Below are 16427 nucleotides of genomic sequence, written 5' to 3' on the forward strand. Positions count from 1 at the left end.
CAGCCAAAAATAAATAAATAAATAAAATTTAAAAAATTTGTTACAATATTTATTCTGTTTCATGTTTTGATTTTTTGGCTGCGAGGCATGTGGGATCTTAGCTCCCCATGCAGGGATCAAACACGCACCCCCTGAATTGGAAGGCGAAGTCTTAACCACTGGACTGCCAGGGAAGTCCACCCAAGTTTGTAATTGTGTTTTTATTGGTTTCCTGTTAACTGCCTCCAGACAGGGAGCACCGAGAGGTCCCAGACCCCATCTGTCCAGCTCACCACTGATGGCTAAACACCAGGCCTGCACACAGTAGGTGCTCAACAAACACCCATTAAACAAGGGGATGCAGGGCTGGTGAATGGAGAGGGCCCGAGGGAAGAGCAGCGGCCGGCTGGGCCCCAGCCAAACCTGCTGAGCTAGAGTTCTGTGGACCGGATGACCTCCCGCCTGTCCACGCGGGGCCCTGGCTCCACCCCAGGGAAGTTGAGTCTGTGCAATTCCTCTGAGATGTCCACGAAGCTCTTGCCTCTGGTCTCAGGGAGGAAGAAGCCAGTGTAGACGGCCCCACAGACACAGACACAGAGGAAAGGAACATAGAGGAAGTGGGACAAGCCCTCCTGTGGGTTAAGAGACCCAAGATCTGGTGTGGCCCATTCAGCCCCCACATGGAAGGCCCCACCACAGGTCCTGATGAGGGACTCGACCCTCTTGGCTCAGATAAGCCCCATCCCCTTCAGTCTCACGCCTCCTGGATGGAGCCTCCCCTGGGGTCCTCATGCTGACAAGGGCAAAACCTACGGCAGGGCCCCCGGGAGGGAGGGGCGGGCAGGCGTACCATGATGAAGGGGAACCCCAGCCCGACTAGGAAGAGCATGGTCCACATGAGCGTCCCGCAGACCATGTAGGCAGCAGGCCGGGCCATCTGGTCAAACAGCTCTGTGGCCAGGATCCCGGTCACTCCGGCTGGAAGGAGGAGTGGGGACAGGAGGCTGCCAGCCAGGGCTCCCTGGCCGGCCTTCCCCCCACCTTGCCCCAGACAAGAAAGTGGGGCCCTTCCAGCGCTCCTCCAGCCATTCCCTCCCAGAAGCCTGTACAGTGGGGGGAGGGCATACCCAAGCATCCTTCACCCAGACATCCGTGCTCCTTCAGCCAGGCCCAAAGGCAGGAACTCTTCCCACTCACCAGGGCCAATGCCAAAGCTGAGGATGAAGGCAAAGACGCAGGACATGGCCAGGTAGGGCATCCAGGGGAGGGAGCTCTGCGGCAGAGGGGCGGGGGTGGGGTGGTGGTGAGGGGAGGTCAGGCGGGGCCCAGCCGCCGGGCCCTCATCCACGCCCTGCTACCTGCAGGCACAGGGCCGACGCCCCACCCTCATCTACGCCCAGCTACCTGCAGGCACAGGGCCGCTGTGAAGACGGTCCCCCAGCAGGTCATCAGGCCGTACCCCACCATCAGCAGCATCCGTCGGCCCACCCTCTCGATCACCACACACTGCAAAGGAAAGGAGCCCTCACTGATTCACTGGTGTGGGCCACGGTCGCGGTCCCCTCGGTTTGCGGGCCAGCAGTGGGGAGGGGCCTCATGAGGAAGCTGGGGAGGCGGGCGCGAGAGCAATTTACCGCTTCAGTGGATTAAGGCATTATTAACTTCTCAGAGGACCTCAGTCATTCAACCTCATTCAGTTTCCCCATCTCAAAATGGTGGTGGGAGTGCCCGGCAAACTAGATGCTCGATAAGTGCTTGCTAACTCGCCGTATTTTAACATAGCGACCTGAAGTGGAAGTGGCTTAGCGCTGAGGCCTGCGGTCCCCGGAGGGCCAGCACCCCAAGGATCAGCACCCCGAGGGCCAGCACCCCCAAGGGTCCGCCGCAGGGCTGGGGGATGAGGTGTCATCCCGGAGGCAGACTCACGCTGAGCAGCGCCGCCAGCAGCTCGCAGCCCCCGGTCCCGATGGCGGCGTACTGGACCTTCTCCATGGGAATCCGCGCCTGGCTGAACACTGCCGACGCATAGGCGTACACCTGCCGCGGGGGAGGGGGGGAGGGGCGAGAGGCCGAGGCGCACCGGCCCTCCCCACCGGCCCTTCCCCCTCCCCTCTCCCCCCAACCCCGGCCTGGCCCGGACTGCTCACCGCGTCGTTCCCGCACAGCTCCAGGGCCCCGCCCAGCACCACCAGGCTCGCCACCTGCCTCCGCAGCGCGCGGTCCCGGAACAGCTCCCACGGGCGCCGCGCACGCCGGCCCTGGCAGGCGGCGCGCTCCCTCTCCAACTCGGCCAGCTCCTCGGCCAGGTCCGCGGGGCCCCGCAGCCGCTGCAGCGCTGGGGGAGGGGGCAGGGCAGAGGACGCTGAGCTCCCCTCCCCCAGGCCCTCTGTGGCCCCCACAGTGAGCTGCCCACGCCCACCTCCTTTCGCCTTCCCAGGGTCCCCTTGGTCTGATGGGGATGATCAGTTCACAGCACCACGGAGCAGAAAGGGCTTTAGAAACTCGGGGTTGTGCGGGTGCATCACACAGGACACAATTGTGGCAGATCTCCACTGCAGTCTCAGTTCACCCCTCCCTGGGCCATGGGATTTGGCAGTTGCTCCCACTAAAGAGGCATGTATACATCCGCCCCTTGGTGCTGGGCTCGGCCCTGCGACTCGCTCTGGCCCGTAGAATTAGGCTGTAGGAGGGCGTGCCGCGTGTTCCAATCCAGCCTCAAGAGACCTGCTGGTTTCTATTTGGTCTTCTGTCATCATCATAAAAACTTGCGGTGGGGCTGGCCCACTGGTCCCAGGAAAAAGCAGAGATGGCCCAGCTGGGACCGTCCTAGATCAGCCAATGCCCAGCTGACCTACACCAGTGACAGAGCCTCCAGCCAGACCTAACCTTCATCAGCCAACCCGAGAACTCAGAGGCTTGGGCTAAGTAATTGCTTCCTTGGTCTCCCGCGGAGGTGCGACTGTTAGGCAGCAAGAAAAAAAACGGACTAAAAAAACCCCTGGTAAGGGAGTAGGTGACGCCATAACTAGGACCTATGACATGCAGTGTTGGTTCCTAACCAGGCAGAGGACGGTGAGGAGATTGGAAGAATGAAAGCCCGTGTAACGTGCAAGAAACAAAACAGGTCTAATGAACTTCTGGACTTGGGCAAAGAGATCTCCAAGTGTCGAAAGCATGAACTAGCTGCCTTTACCTGAGTATTCTGAGCTGATTGTAAGGAAAATGAGCTCAAAAAGACCTTCAGAGGGAACACAATTTAATCCAATTTAACTTATTTCAGAGCTTGCTAGGTTAGTTAAATAAAAAAGAAAAAGAAATCTGTTTTTCATCTCTAGCTTCTCCATCTAGCAGAGTCCTAAGTTAAATCACAGCCTGAGAGCAAAGACTAAATCCAGAGCAAGGCCAGCGAGCCCTGGGCTGAGGGTAAAGATCAAATCAAGGGTATGGCTTCCTGCAGTGCCTCATGGACCCTCTGGGCTGGAAAAACGGGCATTACAGAGGCTTAAGGGTATTGGTCCTCTGCAGCTCGACATGCCCTAGATTCCAGTAATTAGGTTGCAAGAGAGAAGCATGTCTCGACAAGAATTGTGGGCGTGGCTTTCTGGCACATAAATCAAATGCACAGAAAGTTCACATCATTTTTGGGGAAAGTTGTATTGACAGAAGCTCTGCCGGCCTGGATGAAAAGACACCAAGACGGTTTGAAATGTAAAGACTTCTGTGCCCCAGTTTTCTATAGGTACATTTTCCAGGGCCCTCTTCAGGTGTCAAGGAAGGTGATAGAAAAGGAAGGTGATAATGTCAGGAGGCTCAAAGTCTGATCTTAAATCTTCCCGAACAGCTGAAGAGTCTTGACTAAGTCCCTGTCTTCCTTTAGGCATTTCTAATCTGTACCACGAGGGTGCCGAAGAAAATGATCCCTAAGGCCATTTCTAGTCCTGACAGTCTATGATTCTATATGTAACAGCCTGGACTCCACTGAATAACATAATCGCTGTTTAACACTGAATTGTCTTGTGCGGTCATATTACAGTTAAATGACTCCAAAGTGCCACCGTCACACCCAGATTCTCAGTGGCCTGGGGAGCCCCTCCCTGGGGGCAGAGCCAGGGCTTCATGCAGGAGTACTCTCCATCCCAGGGCAGGGGAACCTGGCACCGTTTTCCCAGGGGCACTCAGCATTGCTGTGGATCGGCAACTGCTTTCTGCCTCCTTGCTGCCTCTTTTTTGAAAAACATTTTTTCACCAGTGTCTGCTGAGTGCACACGAGGCGGAAGACTTCTGTTTATCTCCTGGGTCTTTGGCTCAAGAAAAGGCATATATAGACTTGACATGATCTTAAGACCCTGGACTTCAAGCCTGATGCCATGATTGGGTGAGACTTGGTGGGGGTGGGGGGTGTTTCCGGATAGCACTGAGCATGTTCCTGCTCAGGGCAGCGACATGAATAATAACTGTGGCCACCATGGCAAGCTGGGAAGAATACATTAGTGGGCCCTGGTCTTCGCCCCTTGCCACATGAGTGGAGATGCCATGGATTTTCCCATCTCTGGACTTTGGGTTCAGTGACGTGACTCTCCTTGGCTAATGGGAGGTTAGTGGGCAGGAAGGGACCAAAGGTTTGGAAAGTGCTTGTGCAGTTGGATCTGCCTTCCGGGCTAGTCTGTCAGTACCAAGAGTGCGAGGAGCAGCGTGTGCAGCAGAGCTGAACTGCTCCAGCCCAGACCAGCCTCAACTGGCCAGCCCCAGCTGACCCCGACACCATGAGCCAGCCCAACTGAGACCAGCAGGGTCGTGCAAACAGCCCAGCAAGTAAATGATAGAAGACACAGTAAAGGATTGCGTGCTTTAAGCCAGAGATTTGGGGATTGTTCCTTCGGCATCATTATTGTGGCCATAGCTAACAGGGAAGACCATCAGCCCAGCTGGCATTGGGCCCTTGAGGTCTTACTCAGTGTTTCTTCATCTTGCATGTCAGGCAGGGGGCAGGTGGCGCTCCTTCTCTGCACCACCCTGGGGGTTCCCAGATGGCAGGGGCTGGGTCTGTTCCATCCCACTGCCTTGGCGCTTAGGACAGCCCCTTGATAAAGAGCTCTGAAGGGATGGATGGATCATGAAATTGAGGCACAAAGAGAGGGATAGCTTTTCCTGAATAAATGCGACCCAGGAAATAAGGACCCACATGCTCTGGCCAGATGTGCCCCATGGTCAAGGGTGGTCTGGGGGCCCGAGGTCAGGGACTCACCTGCCAGACAGGCCTCGGAGTCTCCACGATCAATGAGGAGGTAGCGTGGGCTCTCGGGGAGCAGGGGCAGGGAGGCCAGCTGGAGCACCCCAGGCACCAGGCAGCTGGCCAGCAGCAGGGGCCAGGCCTGCGGGCCACCCAGGAGCTCCCTGGGGAGACAGAGGAGAGGCTGGGCCAGGTGCCTCCTTGTCAGAGCTCTGTCCCCTACCGGCCAACCTGAGGGCAGAGGGTCTGCATTACCCTGTGCCTCTTCCCAACCAGCTCTGGGTCTGGACACCCAGGTAGGAACCCACGATAGGACAGGGTCATAGCCCCACCTCATCCCTGGCAACTCCTCTCCCCAGGGCTCTTCCCAGGGCACAGGGCTCTGCCCTCACCTCCCTTTTCTGGGATAAACAGGACATGCTCCCTTTAAAAGCCCAGACCTGCACCCTCTCCTCTTTGCTCCCTGATCCAGAGAGGCGAGAAGAGGGTGACTCACACCAAGTGTGTCTGACTGACACCACACTGGCCAGGTACACATGGACAGGGTTTCAATGCCTTCATACAAGGAAGCAACGCCTTAATCCACTTGGGGGGGTAGGAGAGAAATTTAGGTGAAGAAGGGCTTTCCCTGGCATCCCTCAAACCTCTCAGTGCACGTGGGGTGGGGGGGCGGCACTTACCTGAGTCCAACAACCTGACCCATCACGATCCCCAGGGCGGTGAAGATGGCTGAGGTCATGGCCACAGCCCCTCGGAGCTCCTTGGGTGCGCTCTCCCCCAGGTACATGGGCTGGACGTTCATGCTCACACCTGGACATGAGCACAGCAACCGTCAGCCACAGGCTGGACTCCCGCAACGCTTAGGCCCGCCTCTCCCCCCCACCCCCGCCCGCCCCCGCCGCGGCCTTGGCACCACCAGCCCATCATCTACAGGCACTGAGTGCTGCTCCCTCAGCCCAAGCGCTCTGAGGGGCTCCTCCCCACCTGATATAGGGCCAGCAGGACTCCAGTCAACTCCCAGGACTTCTGAGAGAGAAGCCCTATCACCGCGAGGAGTGTGAGGGGCTCAGAGGGAGCAGATGCCCACCAGTGGCCCCGGCTCTCACCTCTCAGGTCAACTACCACTGCATGTTCTCCCCCATCTTGGCTTCCCTGGGGACGCACCTCGCACCCAGGCAGCCAGTGGGAAAATGGAACTGGATGGCGCCCCCACTGCCCACCCCAGAGGGTGACAGCCGGCAGAAGCTAGGAGGCCGCAGTACTGGGGCACCATCCACCTGGGAACACGTCAGGGAATGCTGCTCCATCCCTCCCTGACGTGGGATCAGGAAACAGCGCTCAACAAGGTCCTGCCTCTCTCTGAGCACTGGATGGGGGGAGCTGGGAGGAAGGGGGGTGCACCGATTGCCAGAAGCTCTCCCACGGAGGTACACCCACTTTTCCTACAGACAATTAGGGAGGGACTCCTTCTGTGCCAGGTACTCAGGGCACAAAGTTTGACCTGGTCTCTCTTCCCTGAAATGTGGGCTGTTCTGAGTGACTCACTTCTAAGTAGACTGTGGCAAAACTGATGGTGTATGACTTCTGAGATTAGGCCATAAAATGCACTGGGACTGTGTCCTTGCGCACACACGTGGGCTCCCTCTCTCCCATCACTTCCTCTGGAGGAAACCAGCCGCCATGCTGTGAGAACACTCAAGCAGCCCTACGGGGAGACCCATAAGCTGAGGAGCCCAGGCCTCCTGCAAACAGCACACGAGGGCGCCATCTCAGAAGCAGGTCCTCCAGCCCCAGCCAAACCTCAGGTGACTGCAGCCCTGCCTTACAGCTTGATCACAGCCTCCTGAGAGGCCCCAAGCCAGGACCACCCATCTAAGACACTCCTGGTTCCTAACCCAGAGAAACCATGAGTTAATAAATGTTGCTGGTGTTAAGCCACTAAATTGTGGAGTACTTTGTTTCACAGGAATAGATAACTAACTAATAAAGACATCAGCACCTGGCTGTATAAACAGTAGGAGTCAAGGGGGATTGTTGATGGGCACCCCTAAAAGCCCAAGTGGACACGCTCAAAATTCTGCTCCCTCCCGTGACAAGCCCCAGAGCCTGAGGGGTCCCTAACAGGCTACTCTACTTCTGTAGGGAAGATCAGAGAGCCCATCCTAGATGCCTTTTCATCTTGACTGCCAGGAAGCTCCCAGCTTAGAGGACTTCTGTTGGTTTAAGTTTCGGGATGTTTGCCCTCCCATCCCTTACAACTTTTCCATTTTTCTAGATCCACTTTAAGTACCTAGTTATATGACCCTTTTAAGATAAATCATATCTAATCATTCTGCAAAAAAAAAAAATAATGGTGGGCATGAAAGGAAAACAAATCAATGAATGAAGGGAATAAAGAGGATACAGGAAAGAGTAGGAACAGAAGCAGGAGGGGATCCCCACACACACACACTGTACCTGCGCTGACGCCCACGAGCAGCCGTCCCAGCATGATCATCTCAAAGGAGTCTGCTCTGCGGCTGAAGCCAAACAGGGTCGCTGCGGCCACCACGAAGATGTTATTCACCAGCAGGGACTTCTTCCTTGGGGAAGCCAAACACAGGCGAGAGAGGTGGGTTCAGTCCTGAGGACCACCCCTGGGGACGCTTCTCTGAAGCTGCAGCCAGCCCTGATCAGACCTGTGTGTGCATGAGGGGACTGAGTCAGGAGTGTAAGCTACACGAACAGAAATGACGCTGGCCACTGTAGCTGGGGTCACTTGTGCGATGCCCCCAGGGGCCTACTCCCACTCCCCTCCTCCAATATGCCCCAAATTACTCTCCTTGCTGCCTCCGCCACGGCTTGAAGTGACAGAACTCGTATGGCTTTATCCCTACAGATTGAGCATTGCTCTCCTCAAACTCCTCTGTAAAGCGAAGGGCCTAACATCTGATTTCTCAGCCTCAAGGAAACCCTGGGGAGGAAGAACAGGGGCTTCCGGAGTGAGGGAGGGGACACCTGGGGAGCCAAGTGCATTGCAGAGTCACTGTTCAGAGCCTTCAGGATGGCTGGGTGGTCTCTGCCAGGCTGGTTCAACGGGACAGACGGCAAAACAGGAAGGGGCACTGGGCATGTCAGCAGCTCCACACGATGAGGCGTCAGCTCTGGGCTCCTGACACCGCGCTCAGAGGCACCGTCATGCAGGTCACCCAAGAGAGGCCACAGGAGGTCATATGGCTCATGTACTGACAAGGAAATGAGCCACAGGAAGCCGCTGGCCTGCTCCAAACCAACAGCACAGGGGTGAAAGATGGGCCAAAGCTCAGATCCCCTGGCCTACAGAATGGAGAATGACAGTGGATTATAACTTGATCCTGTGGTAACTCCAGTTGTGAATTATAAGCCACATACGGCTTCCTCACTGGTATAAATTAATACAGTACTTCCAAGACTTTCCTGGTGGTCCAGTGGTTAAGACTCCACGCTTCCAATGCAGGGGGCACGGGTTCAATCCCTGGTTGGGGAAGTTCTGCATGCCAATGCCGCGCAGTGCAGCCAAAAACAAATAAACAAAAAAACACAGTACATCCATTGTAGCTATTTATCTGGCGAATGCATTTTGCTGCATTTCAATACACAGATGACAGCAGAAACACTTTACTTCCACCCGGCAGGGAGAGTACTGCACCTTTACCGACCTCCTTAGGGACATGGCAGCTCTCCAGCTCTGGGCCACACCTGCTCCATGGGGAGCTGCCAGCCTCAGGCATCTTGCTGGCCCGCTGCTTTGATGACTTTATGTTGAAAGGACCTGGGGAAGAGGAAGCGGCAAGTGCACCCGACGTCATGGTAACGTACAAGCATGACAGAGTGGGAGCCGCCACACCAGTGGAGTTCCTGACGTCCGAGGGCACATTTCTTCCGAAGTGCGGGATGGCTTGCTGCCCTTCCTCTAAGAAGGGTGGACAAATCTCAGATGGCTTCTTTCTACTTTGGAGGCAGCCTGTCCCACAGTGAGTGTCGTGATCTGATACCTACACTGGGTGATTTGCAAACCTGGAAGCTGTGAGTGGAGTATGCCCTAGTGGGTCCAAACCAGCTGCCAGAGGCTCCGCCCCTCGACCCTCTAGACCTGGGAGATTGTGGTACTCAAAGTGCCCCCAAGGGGAATCACAGTGCAAGACCTAGGATTTTGGAGTAAAGCCACTACTTCAGTGAATTACTACCCGCTTAATCAGAAATAACTCCTGGCTGGTCACTAGGCCCTAGTGGAGAATAAACACCAGAATGGGGTGTTTGGCTATTGTTTTAGCCAGCTGAGTCCTGGTTTTCTGTTACTTGCCGTTGATACTTCTGCTAAACACACAAACATGTTATCTGTGCAATTTTGCTTCCAACAAAGGAGGTTACATCAGTGGAAGTGGAAGGATGGGTGCCCATGGAACTCAGTATCGCGTTAGGAACCCCGTCATTCAGAAGTAGATGACCTCAGAGGGTAAGAACCTGCCAAAGGACCCACACCATCAGGACTGCCCTGCTCACTCAAGCATGAAGATTGGGGTCACCCCGATGGGCAAACAGCCTCAGGCCGGTGGAAGTGCTGACACAAGACAGGAGCAGAAAACCTGAGGATGGACGTTCCCGAGGCAGGTTTTGGAGTGACCAGCTCCAAAACCCAGGAGCAGACCCTCTACCTATGTTTCCATGTTCTGGATCATACGCTTTAAACTAAATTCATCCACTAGTTTCCTTTTCTTTGATTAGTTTCCCCTACACTTTCTTCTTTCTTCTTCCCATGAGGTGTCTTGAGGGCAGTTAAGTTTACCATTAAGTGTGTGGTGTGCAGAATATCAACACGTTAATGGCAGGGCTGGCAGATTGGTTGTCACGTGGAAACTCTGCACTCAGGGAGGACACTTCTGTTGTGCCGTCCCTGGTGGCTGTGACGAGGCAGTGCCCTGAGTGGTCTCAGGAAGGACTGAACCAACTAACGTGAGGAGGGGCACATGGGGAGCTGAATATATGGGTGAAAGGTGTTGACACGTGCTGGGTGGCCAGCCAAGGGGGGGACCATGAGAGCCGCTTGTTTTCCCGCCCGGCCTTGCTTCTCTTCTGCTGTCTCACGGGTGTAGGCGTGCGACCCAAGGTGGGCCAGGAACAACCCGTCTCCCTTGATTCTGAGAGCGAGTGAAGATGCTGGAGGTGGAACAAGGCTGGAGCTGGTGTGCTGAAGGCATCTCCCAGGAGGAAAGCCCAGGCTAGGGTGGCCTTGCATCCTGCCCTCCCCAGGCCTGGCTTTTGACCACTTCCTTTTGTCCTATGAGCTGCCCCAGTATCCTTTGCGTTATCACAGTTTTCCATTGAGTCTGCCAGAGTCTGTCTCTCTTGTTTGCGACCCAAGATCTGCATCAGTTGGATACAAAGGGGGGCACTGGGGAGAAAACACCTGTTCACAGTCAGACAACGTGTGTTGTATTGGCAGCCATGGGTCCTCCCTCCCTCCCAGCATGGGACTCTTCCCTCTGCCACATCTGCTGGGAAACGTGAGTCACCCGGTGAAACTGCAGGCAGAGCGGGAGGCTGGTGAGGAGTTGACTCAGGCCTGGGCCTGCCGGGCATCCTGCCCACACCCGGGGTGCCCCTCATTGAAGGGCATTTGGGGGTCCACGGGAAGCACTTACCTCCCCAGTGTGATGGCCAAGGGGCCAGCAAGCAGCGCTCCCAGAAGGCCCCCCACGGGGTACAGAGACACGATGAGGGACCACACAAGCGGGACCAGATGGTCGGGCAGCGGTTGGCCAGTTCGCATCCGCCACGTCTCATTGGTGAATTCTTGAATGTGCTGTGGACAGAGATGCCAGTCAGCCCCCCGGGGGCGGGGGCTCCCTCCCCACAACAGGCCTTCTCCCCACAGGCCCTGCCTCTGCAGAGCAGGCAAGTCTCCCCAGCAATCCTAGTCCCTTCGGGGCAGGACCGAACTCACCCAACTGCAGGGCACTGTGCCGTCTCTTTCAAACACAGTGTGTCCTGGAGCTCAGAGCTGGCCAGTCTCTATGTGCCCCTCTGAGTCCACTATCAGCTCCCCTCCCCCACTTTGGGCCTGGGAAGCCACCTGCATGGGCCACATGAGCAGGCTCCCTTCATGACCAGCTTTCTGATGGACGTGGCCATCAGTGAGCATCAGCAGAGCAACAGAGGAGGCAGGAGGGGTGTTTGTCCCCAGGGCTCCTTCACTGGGGGCACCTCAGGATTGCTGCAACGCCTGACCAAAAGACCCAGATACCCTCCCCTTGGTCAGAGATGAATGTCAGTGTCTGGCCGGTCTTAGTCCTCCCAACAGGACGTGAGGGAGGACGTGAGGATGACCAGGGGGTGTAGGTGAGCAGGCCAGCTCAGGGTAATGGCTATTAGCCTGGTGCCTGCCAGGTCCCTCTGGGGGAAGGACCTGTCTGGGGGAGCTGGGACCAGGGCCAGCCTCCCCTGACCTTGGCTTGAAATCCTCAAGGGTGACCATTCAAGGGGGTAGGGGAAGCCTCAGAAGCCAAGGAAGTCTCATTTGCAGGAGCCAGTGATGGCCCATGGGAAGCAAGGCCTCAGAGTGTCCTGCTGTGGACAGATCCCTCTCCAGCCTGCAAGTTTGCACTGAAGTGGACACTCGCATGCTTGTTGAATAAACAAATAAAAAAGCGAATGGAGCTCAGACCCCCCTTTCTAAACCCTTCATTTCATCCTCTTTTAAGGGACTGGGCAGCTATAGTTGTTTCTGCCCAGAATGTACTCCCATCCCCAACTTCTAAGCACCAACATGCTTTGAGGGAAATTCTTTCCCCTTGACAATTACACCCCCTACACAGTTGGTCACCTGACCCAGGCCTGGCCAATCAAAGTGCTCCACCCTCCTGACCACATGATTGGTCTAGTGGGCATATGATCCAAACCAGCCAATCAAACTCTTCCCCAGCCTTTCTGCTGGAACTAACAGGGAGGACTTCTGTTTGGGGGTTCCCAGTCCAGGACAGGAAGTGAATCTGGTGACAGCTGCTCTCTTGCACTGGGTGGAGGATGATGCCCTGCAGGGATAGGAGAGCCCCAGTTCCATCCTGGGACCTGTTTCCTGCAGCCCCACCTCCTTCACAGCTATGTGACAGGACACTTGCCCTTCTCACTTAGGTGGGATAGAGGTGGCTTCTATCAATGGGGCCGAGAGATTCATCCTTTCCACAGGCATTTACAGAACGTCGGCACAGACCAGGACAGAGTCAGGTGCTGGGGACTCAAAGATGACTTGGACACTGAGAGGAGACCAGCAGGAGGCTGAGACCAAGGGCTGGGGAGGGAGGGTGACTCCAGCTGTGGGGGCTGCTAAAGGACGGCTTCAGGGAGGTGATGGCATTTGGGTGGCTCTTGAAGGCCTTCTTGCAGGTGGGGCAGAGAGGGCTTCCCATTAGAAGGAGTCTTCAAGGAATGGCTGGGTGCATTTGGGGAACTGCGTTTAACATGCTTTGATAGCGGAGTTGGGGGAACGAAGGTGGAAGACAGGTGGACAGGTTCTGATCCCAGGAGGCCTTGGGTTTCAGATGGATGAGTCTGTCCTTATTCCTGTAGGCACTGGGGAGCCACAGAATGTTTCTGGGCAGGGGAGTGGTTTGATCAAACTTGAGAGGATCTAGAAGGGGGAGGTCAAAGGCAGGGAGGCCAGTGATACAGGCAGGAGAGACGGGGTCTGAACTGGGATTGTGGAAGAGACCCGAGGAGAAATGGCTGGAAGCCAGAGGCAGTTAGGAAGGACTTGGTATCCAAGAGGGAGGGAAGAGTCAGGGCGGACCCCAGTCACTGGGTGGATGGTGGAGTCATCTACTGATATCAGGGACTCAGGAGAACTTGCCAGTTTCAGGGGAGGATGCAGAGCTGGGTTTGAAACCACAGGGCCTGTGGAGCATCGCAGTGGAGGTGGACATGTGGGAGAAAGCGCCACCAAGTGGATGCTGGCCTGAAGATCTGCTGCAGGCAGCTGCTGGCCCTGGCCCAGCACCCACTGGGATGGTGACGGTGCGCATGGAGGGTACATACCGAAGTCGGGGCATTGATGATGGAGAGGTTGTAGCCAAATTGAAAAGTCCCACCAATGCCAGCCGCACAGATGGTCAGGAGCAGGACCCTGCCCTGGAACTGAGGAGAGAGGAGAGGACACAGAGTGCCTGATTACAGCCTCCGCCAATCCCAGCACTGCAACCTATCTGAACCAGGCAATGACGGCTCCACTTTGCAGATGAAGAAGCTGAGGCAGAGAGGAGCTGCCTAGTTAATATGGCTGGCAGGTAGCAGAGGCACCCCTAGCCTTCTGCTCTGAGTCCAGGATCTCACTGCCCCTTCACCCCTGACAGCATTTTCCTGAGATGGACAGCCATTCCGGGCCCTCCTTGCCGGGCTGCCCCTGGGCATGCCTGCTGTGGCTCAGGGGACAATGCCTTGAGCTGGGGCCCCACAGGCGTGAAGCTCTGCCTCTGGCAGGACAGGAGTCCCTGAGCTACAGTGACTCGCCCCAGTGAAACTCTCTCAATAGAGTGGCTGTGCCTCTCTCTCTTCCCTCCCAGCCTGTTCTGCCAGGAGGCTAAGAGGAGGGGCCACACGGACCTACACGTGTGGGGGCCTGGGGGGGCACGTGGAGCAGCAGAGAGCAGCCTGGGTCGCAGTGCCAGCTCTGCCCTCCCTCCCTCATCTTCTCTGAGTGGCTTCCTCGCTGGCCCTGGTGATGATAATGGCTACCTTCAGGCTGGGGGACAGCCAATGCGTGTGTGCACTACACACACCTGGTACAACAAAGGGCAGCTTTTCATCCTCATGCAGCACCCTTAGAGATGGAGGGAGAACTCCCCAAGGCACCCAGCTCAGCGCCCTGATGCCCCATCATTAGATTGGTATCTTTTTCGGGGGACTCAGTCTTGTTTATAATTTATCTCTTATAATTTTTAATTACAAAATAACCTGCTCGTTAAATTTTTTGAAAATCCAGTGTACGCTAACAGTTCTCCACTCTCCCAAAGAGCAGTGAACTGCTTCCCTCAGATATTTTCTGAGACATTCACAAAGTGGTTAACTATACAAAAATCAAATTGTTGATCTTTTCCTAGTAACTCTATACTACCTTTCTTGCTCGGGCAAATTGTCCCTCAAATATAAAGCACTGTGTCATATTTATTATTTTTTCAATACTTAAAAAAATCAGAAGGATGTTTGGCTAAAGGCTTCCTGAAGAATTTCCAGAACCTGAAGACTACTTACTCATTCATCAGTCAAATACCAAGTGCCTGTCCCAGCCAGGAACTGAGCTGGGAGGCACATACAGTGGGGCGGGGGTGTGGGGTGGAGAACGACAGACCTGCTTTCACCGTATTGTGAGAACCTGGCCTGGGGGTGGGGAGGTAGAGGAAGAGGCTCTGAGGGCAGGTTCCTGCCAGAGATCTTGCCACAGGTCTGCAGGCAGGTCTATGACAGGCACCCTGGGGGCCCGCAAGTTCCTACAAGGTCTAAGTAACTTCCTCCCAAGCCTGAAGCCATAGGGGGAAGCCAGGTGAGAACCCAGGAGTCCTGTCTCAGTCTCACTGGAGTCACTGGAAGCACCCTGCTGGGCTGCCCGGAGGTGAGAGTTCCGCTAAGAGAGCAGATCCGCAGGAAGCAGCAAGTCACGCACCGCCTGATGAGAACTGCGCCCATGTGGCAGGGGTGCCGGCAGGTCTCCAAGACAGCATAACTTACTTCATTCCATGAGATCGTGCAGGGAGATTGCCTCGTCCTCTGACTGGTCATGAAAAGCATTCAGACATTAGCTATGGTGGTGAGTTAAGTCAGTGAATAATAATTAAGTCAGTGAATAAAGATTTCTTGCCTCCCTACTGTGGGCAATAAATCTACTGTTCTAGGTGCTGGGGATATAGTAGTGAACAAAAGAGACGAAATCCGTGACTATTCCAGCGGGGGAAGACAGGCAGTAACAAATAAACAAGGAAAATACATAGTAAGTCAGCTGTGCGACGTAGACAGAAAGGCGAAGGGGAGAGGGGCGTGTCTGGAAAAGTTGGTCAGGGAATACGCCATGAGAAGGGGCCTCCGCACAAAGACTTGAAGGAGGTGAGGGGAAGCGCCATGCAGATCAGCGCCGGTTGGCGGGGTAAACCCTGAGGCGGGGTGGTCAGCGTTATAGGCTTGCTCTTCCCGCTGCCCCGCCCCCTCGGCGCAGCAGGACGGGAGGACGGAGTTTAGAACCAGCGTGGAGGAGATGAAGGTTGGGGAGAGAAGTGAAGGTGGGAAACAGGCCCAGGACGGGATGAGGCGGCCAGGACTGCAGTGCCCAGGGGCTGCTGCTGCTGGGGGCGTGTCCGGCCCATATGCGGACCAGAGGGATGCTAGCCTGGGACGCGGCCGGTGCGCAGGTCCCGTGCGCACTGCGCACACTGCGCCCCAGCCCAACACTGCGCGTGAACACCTGCTCTTGTTCGTCTGGGCCGAGCACCTAGCTCCACTGTGCACACTCAGATACTTCTGTACACTGGACGCGTTCGTTGAGCCTTCCCAAGTGCACGCCAGTCCGCAATCCCTCATCCGATAAGCCTGGGCCGGCAGGTCTCGGAATTCAGACGTTTGCGAAAAGCGGATCGGCGTGGAAGAGGGAGGCGCATGCGTACTGGGCATTTGCGAAGACTCGCTCAAAGCTTACCTTAGCCAGAGCGCGCGGCCAAGACACGTGCGCAGGCGCACAGGGCGTAAAGGGTGTGGGGGGCTGGGGTCCCGCGAGCGGGTCACCTGAGTCCGAGGCTGTAGCGGCGGCTCGTGTTCATCCTCCATCCCTCCCTTTCTGCAGCTCTGAAGGTGAAAAGCCACTGACTCCTTACTCGGCCGAGCCTGTGGCCCATCTCCGCAGACCGGAAGGGGGCTCAGGTTCGAAGTCACCACGGCCAGCCCCTGCATCCGCCTTCGCATGTCGTGGCCGGCGGCTCTGATCAGCGCGCTCCAGACTCGCACGAAATCCCGGCCCTGGGCCCTAGTCCCCTCGTCTCCTCCCCCACTGTCGCCTCCGGAGTGACTCTCAGTCCGTCACTGCTGCGCTCCCCTTTGGACCTCCGCCGCCGCCCCTTCCGGCCCCTCTGCCCGGCCTCCTCTCACCCCAATCAGGCGCCCCTGCCCGCCTGCGGGAGGCCCCTGTCCCCAGGCACTATGAGGGCCGAGCCCTTGATTCTGCACA

The 16427-nt window shown here is 56.3% G+C and overlaps 1 protein-coding gene across 1 annotated transcript; it reads right to left on the reverse strand.

Moving 5' to 3' along the window:
* Positions 1 to 313: 313 nt before the first annotated feature.
* On the reverse strand, positions 314 to 15949 carry SLC2A11 (solute carrier family 2 member 11). The gene is given in 14 exon segments (XM_089894798.1): positions 314 to 611; positions 830 to 957; positions 1177 to 1252; positions 1384 to 1485; positions 1906 to 2016; positions 2127 to 2314; positions 5225 to 5373; positions 5890 to 6019; positions 7667 to 7791; positions 10870 to 11030; positions 13259 to 13357; positions 15503 to 15600; positions 15603 to 15718; positions 15720 to 15949. Coding segments are annotated over 14 exon segments (1842 nt in total). The 5' UTR covers positions 15878 to 15949; the 3' UTR covers positions 314 to 410.
* Between the last annotated feature and the right edge of the window lie 478 nt (positions 15950 to 16427).

The sequence above is a fragment of the Delphinapterus leucas genome, chromosome 14, assembly GCF_059928025.1.
Source record: "Delphinapterus leucas isolate spDelLeu-1000000601 "Yukka" chromosome 14, BTC_Dleu_Yukka2, whole genome shotgun sequence".
Taxonomy (NCBI): Eukaryota; Metazoa; Chordata; class Mammalia; order Artiodactyla; family Monodontidae; genus Delphinapterus; species Delphinapterus leucas.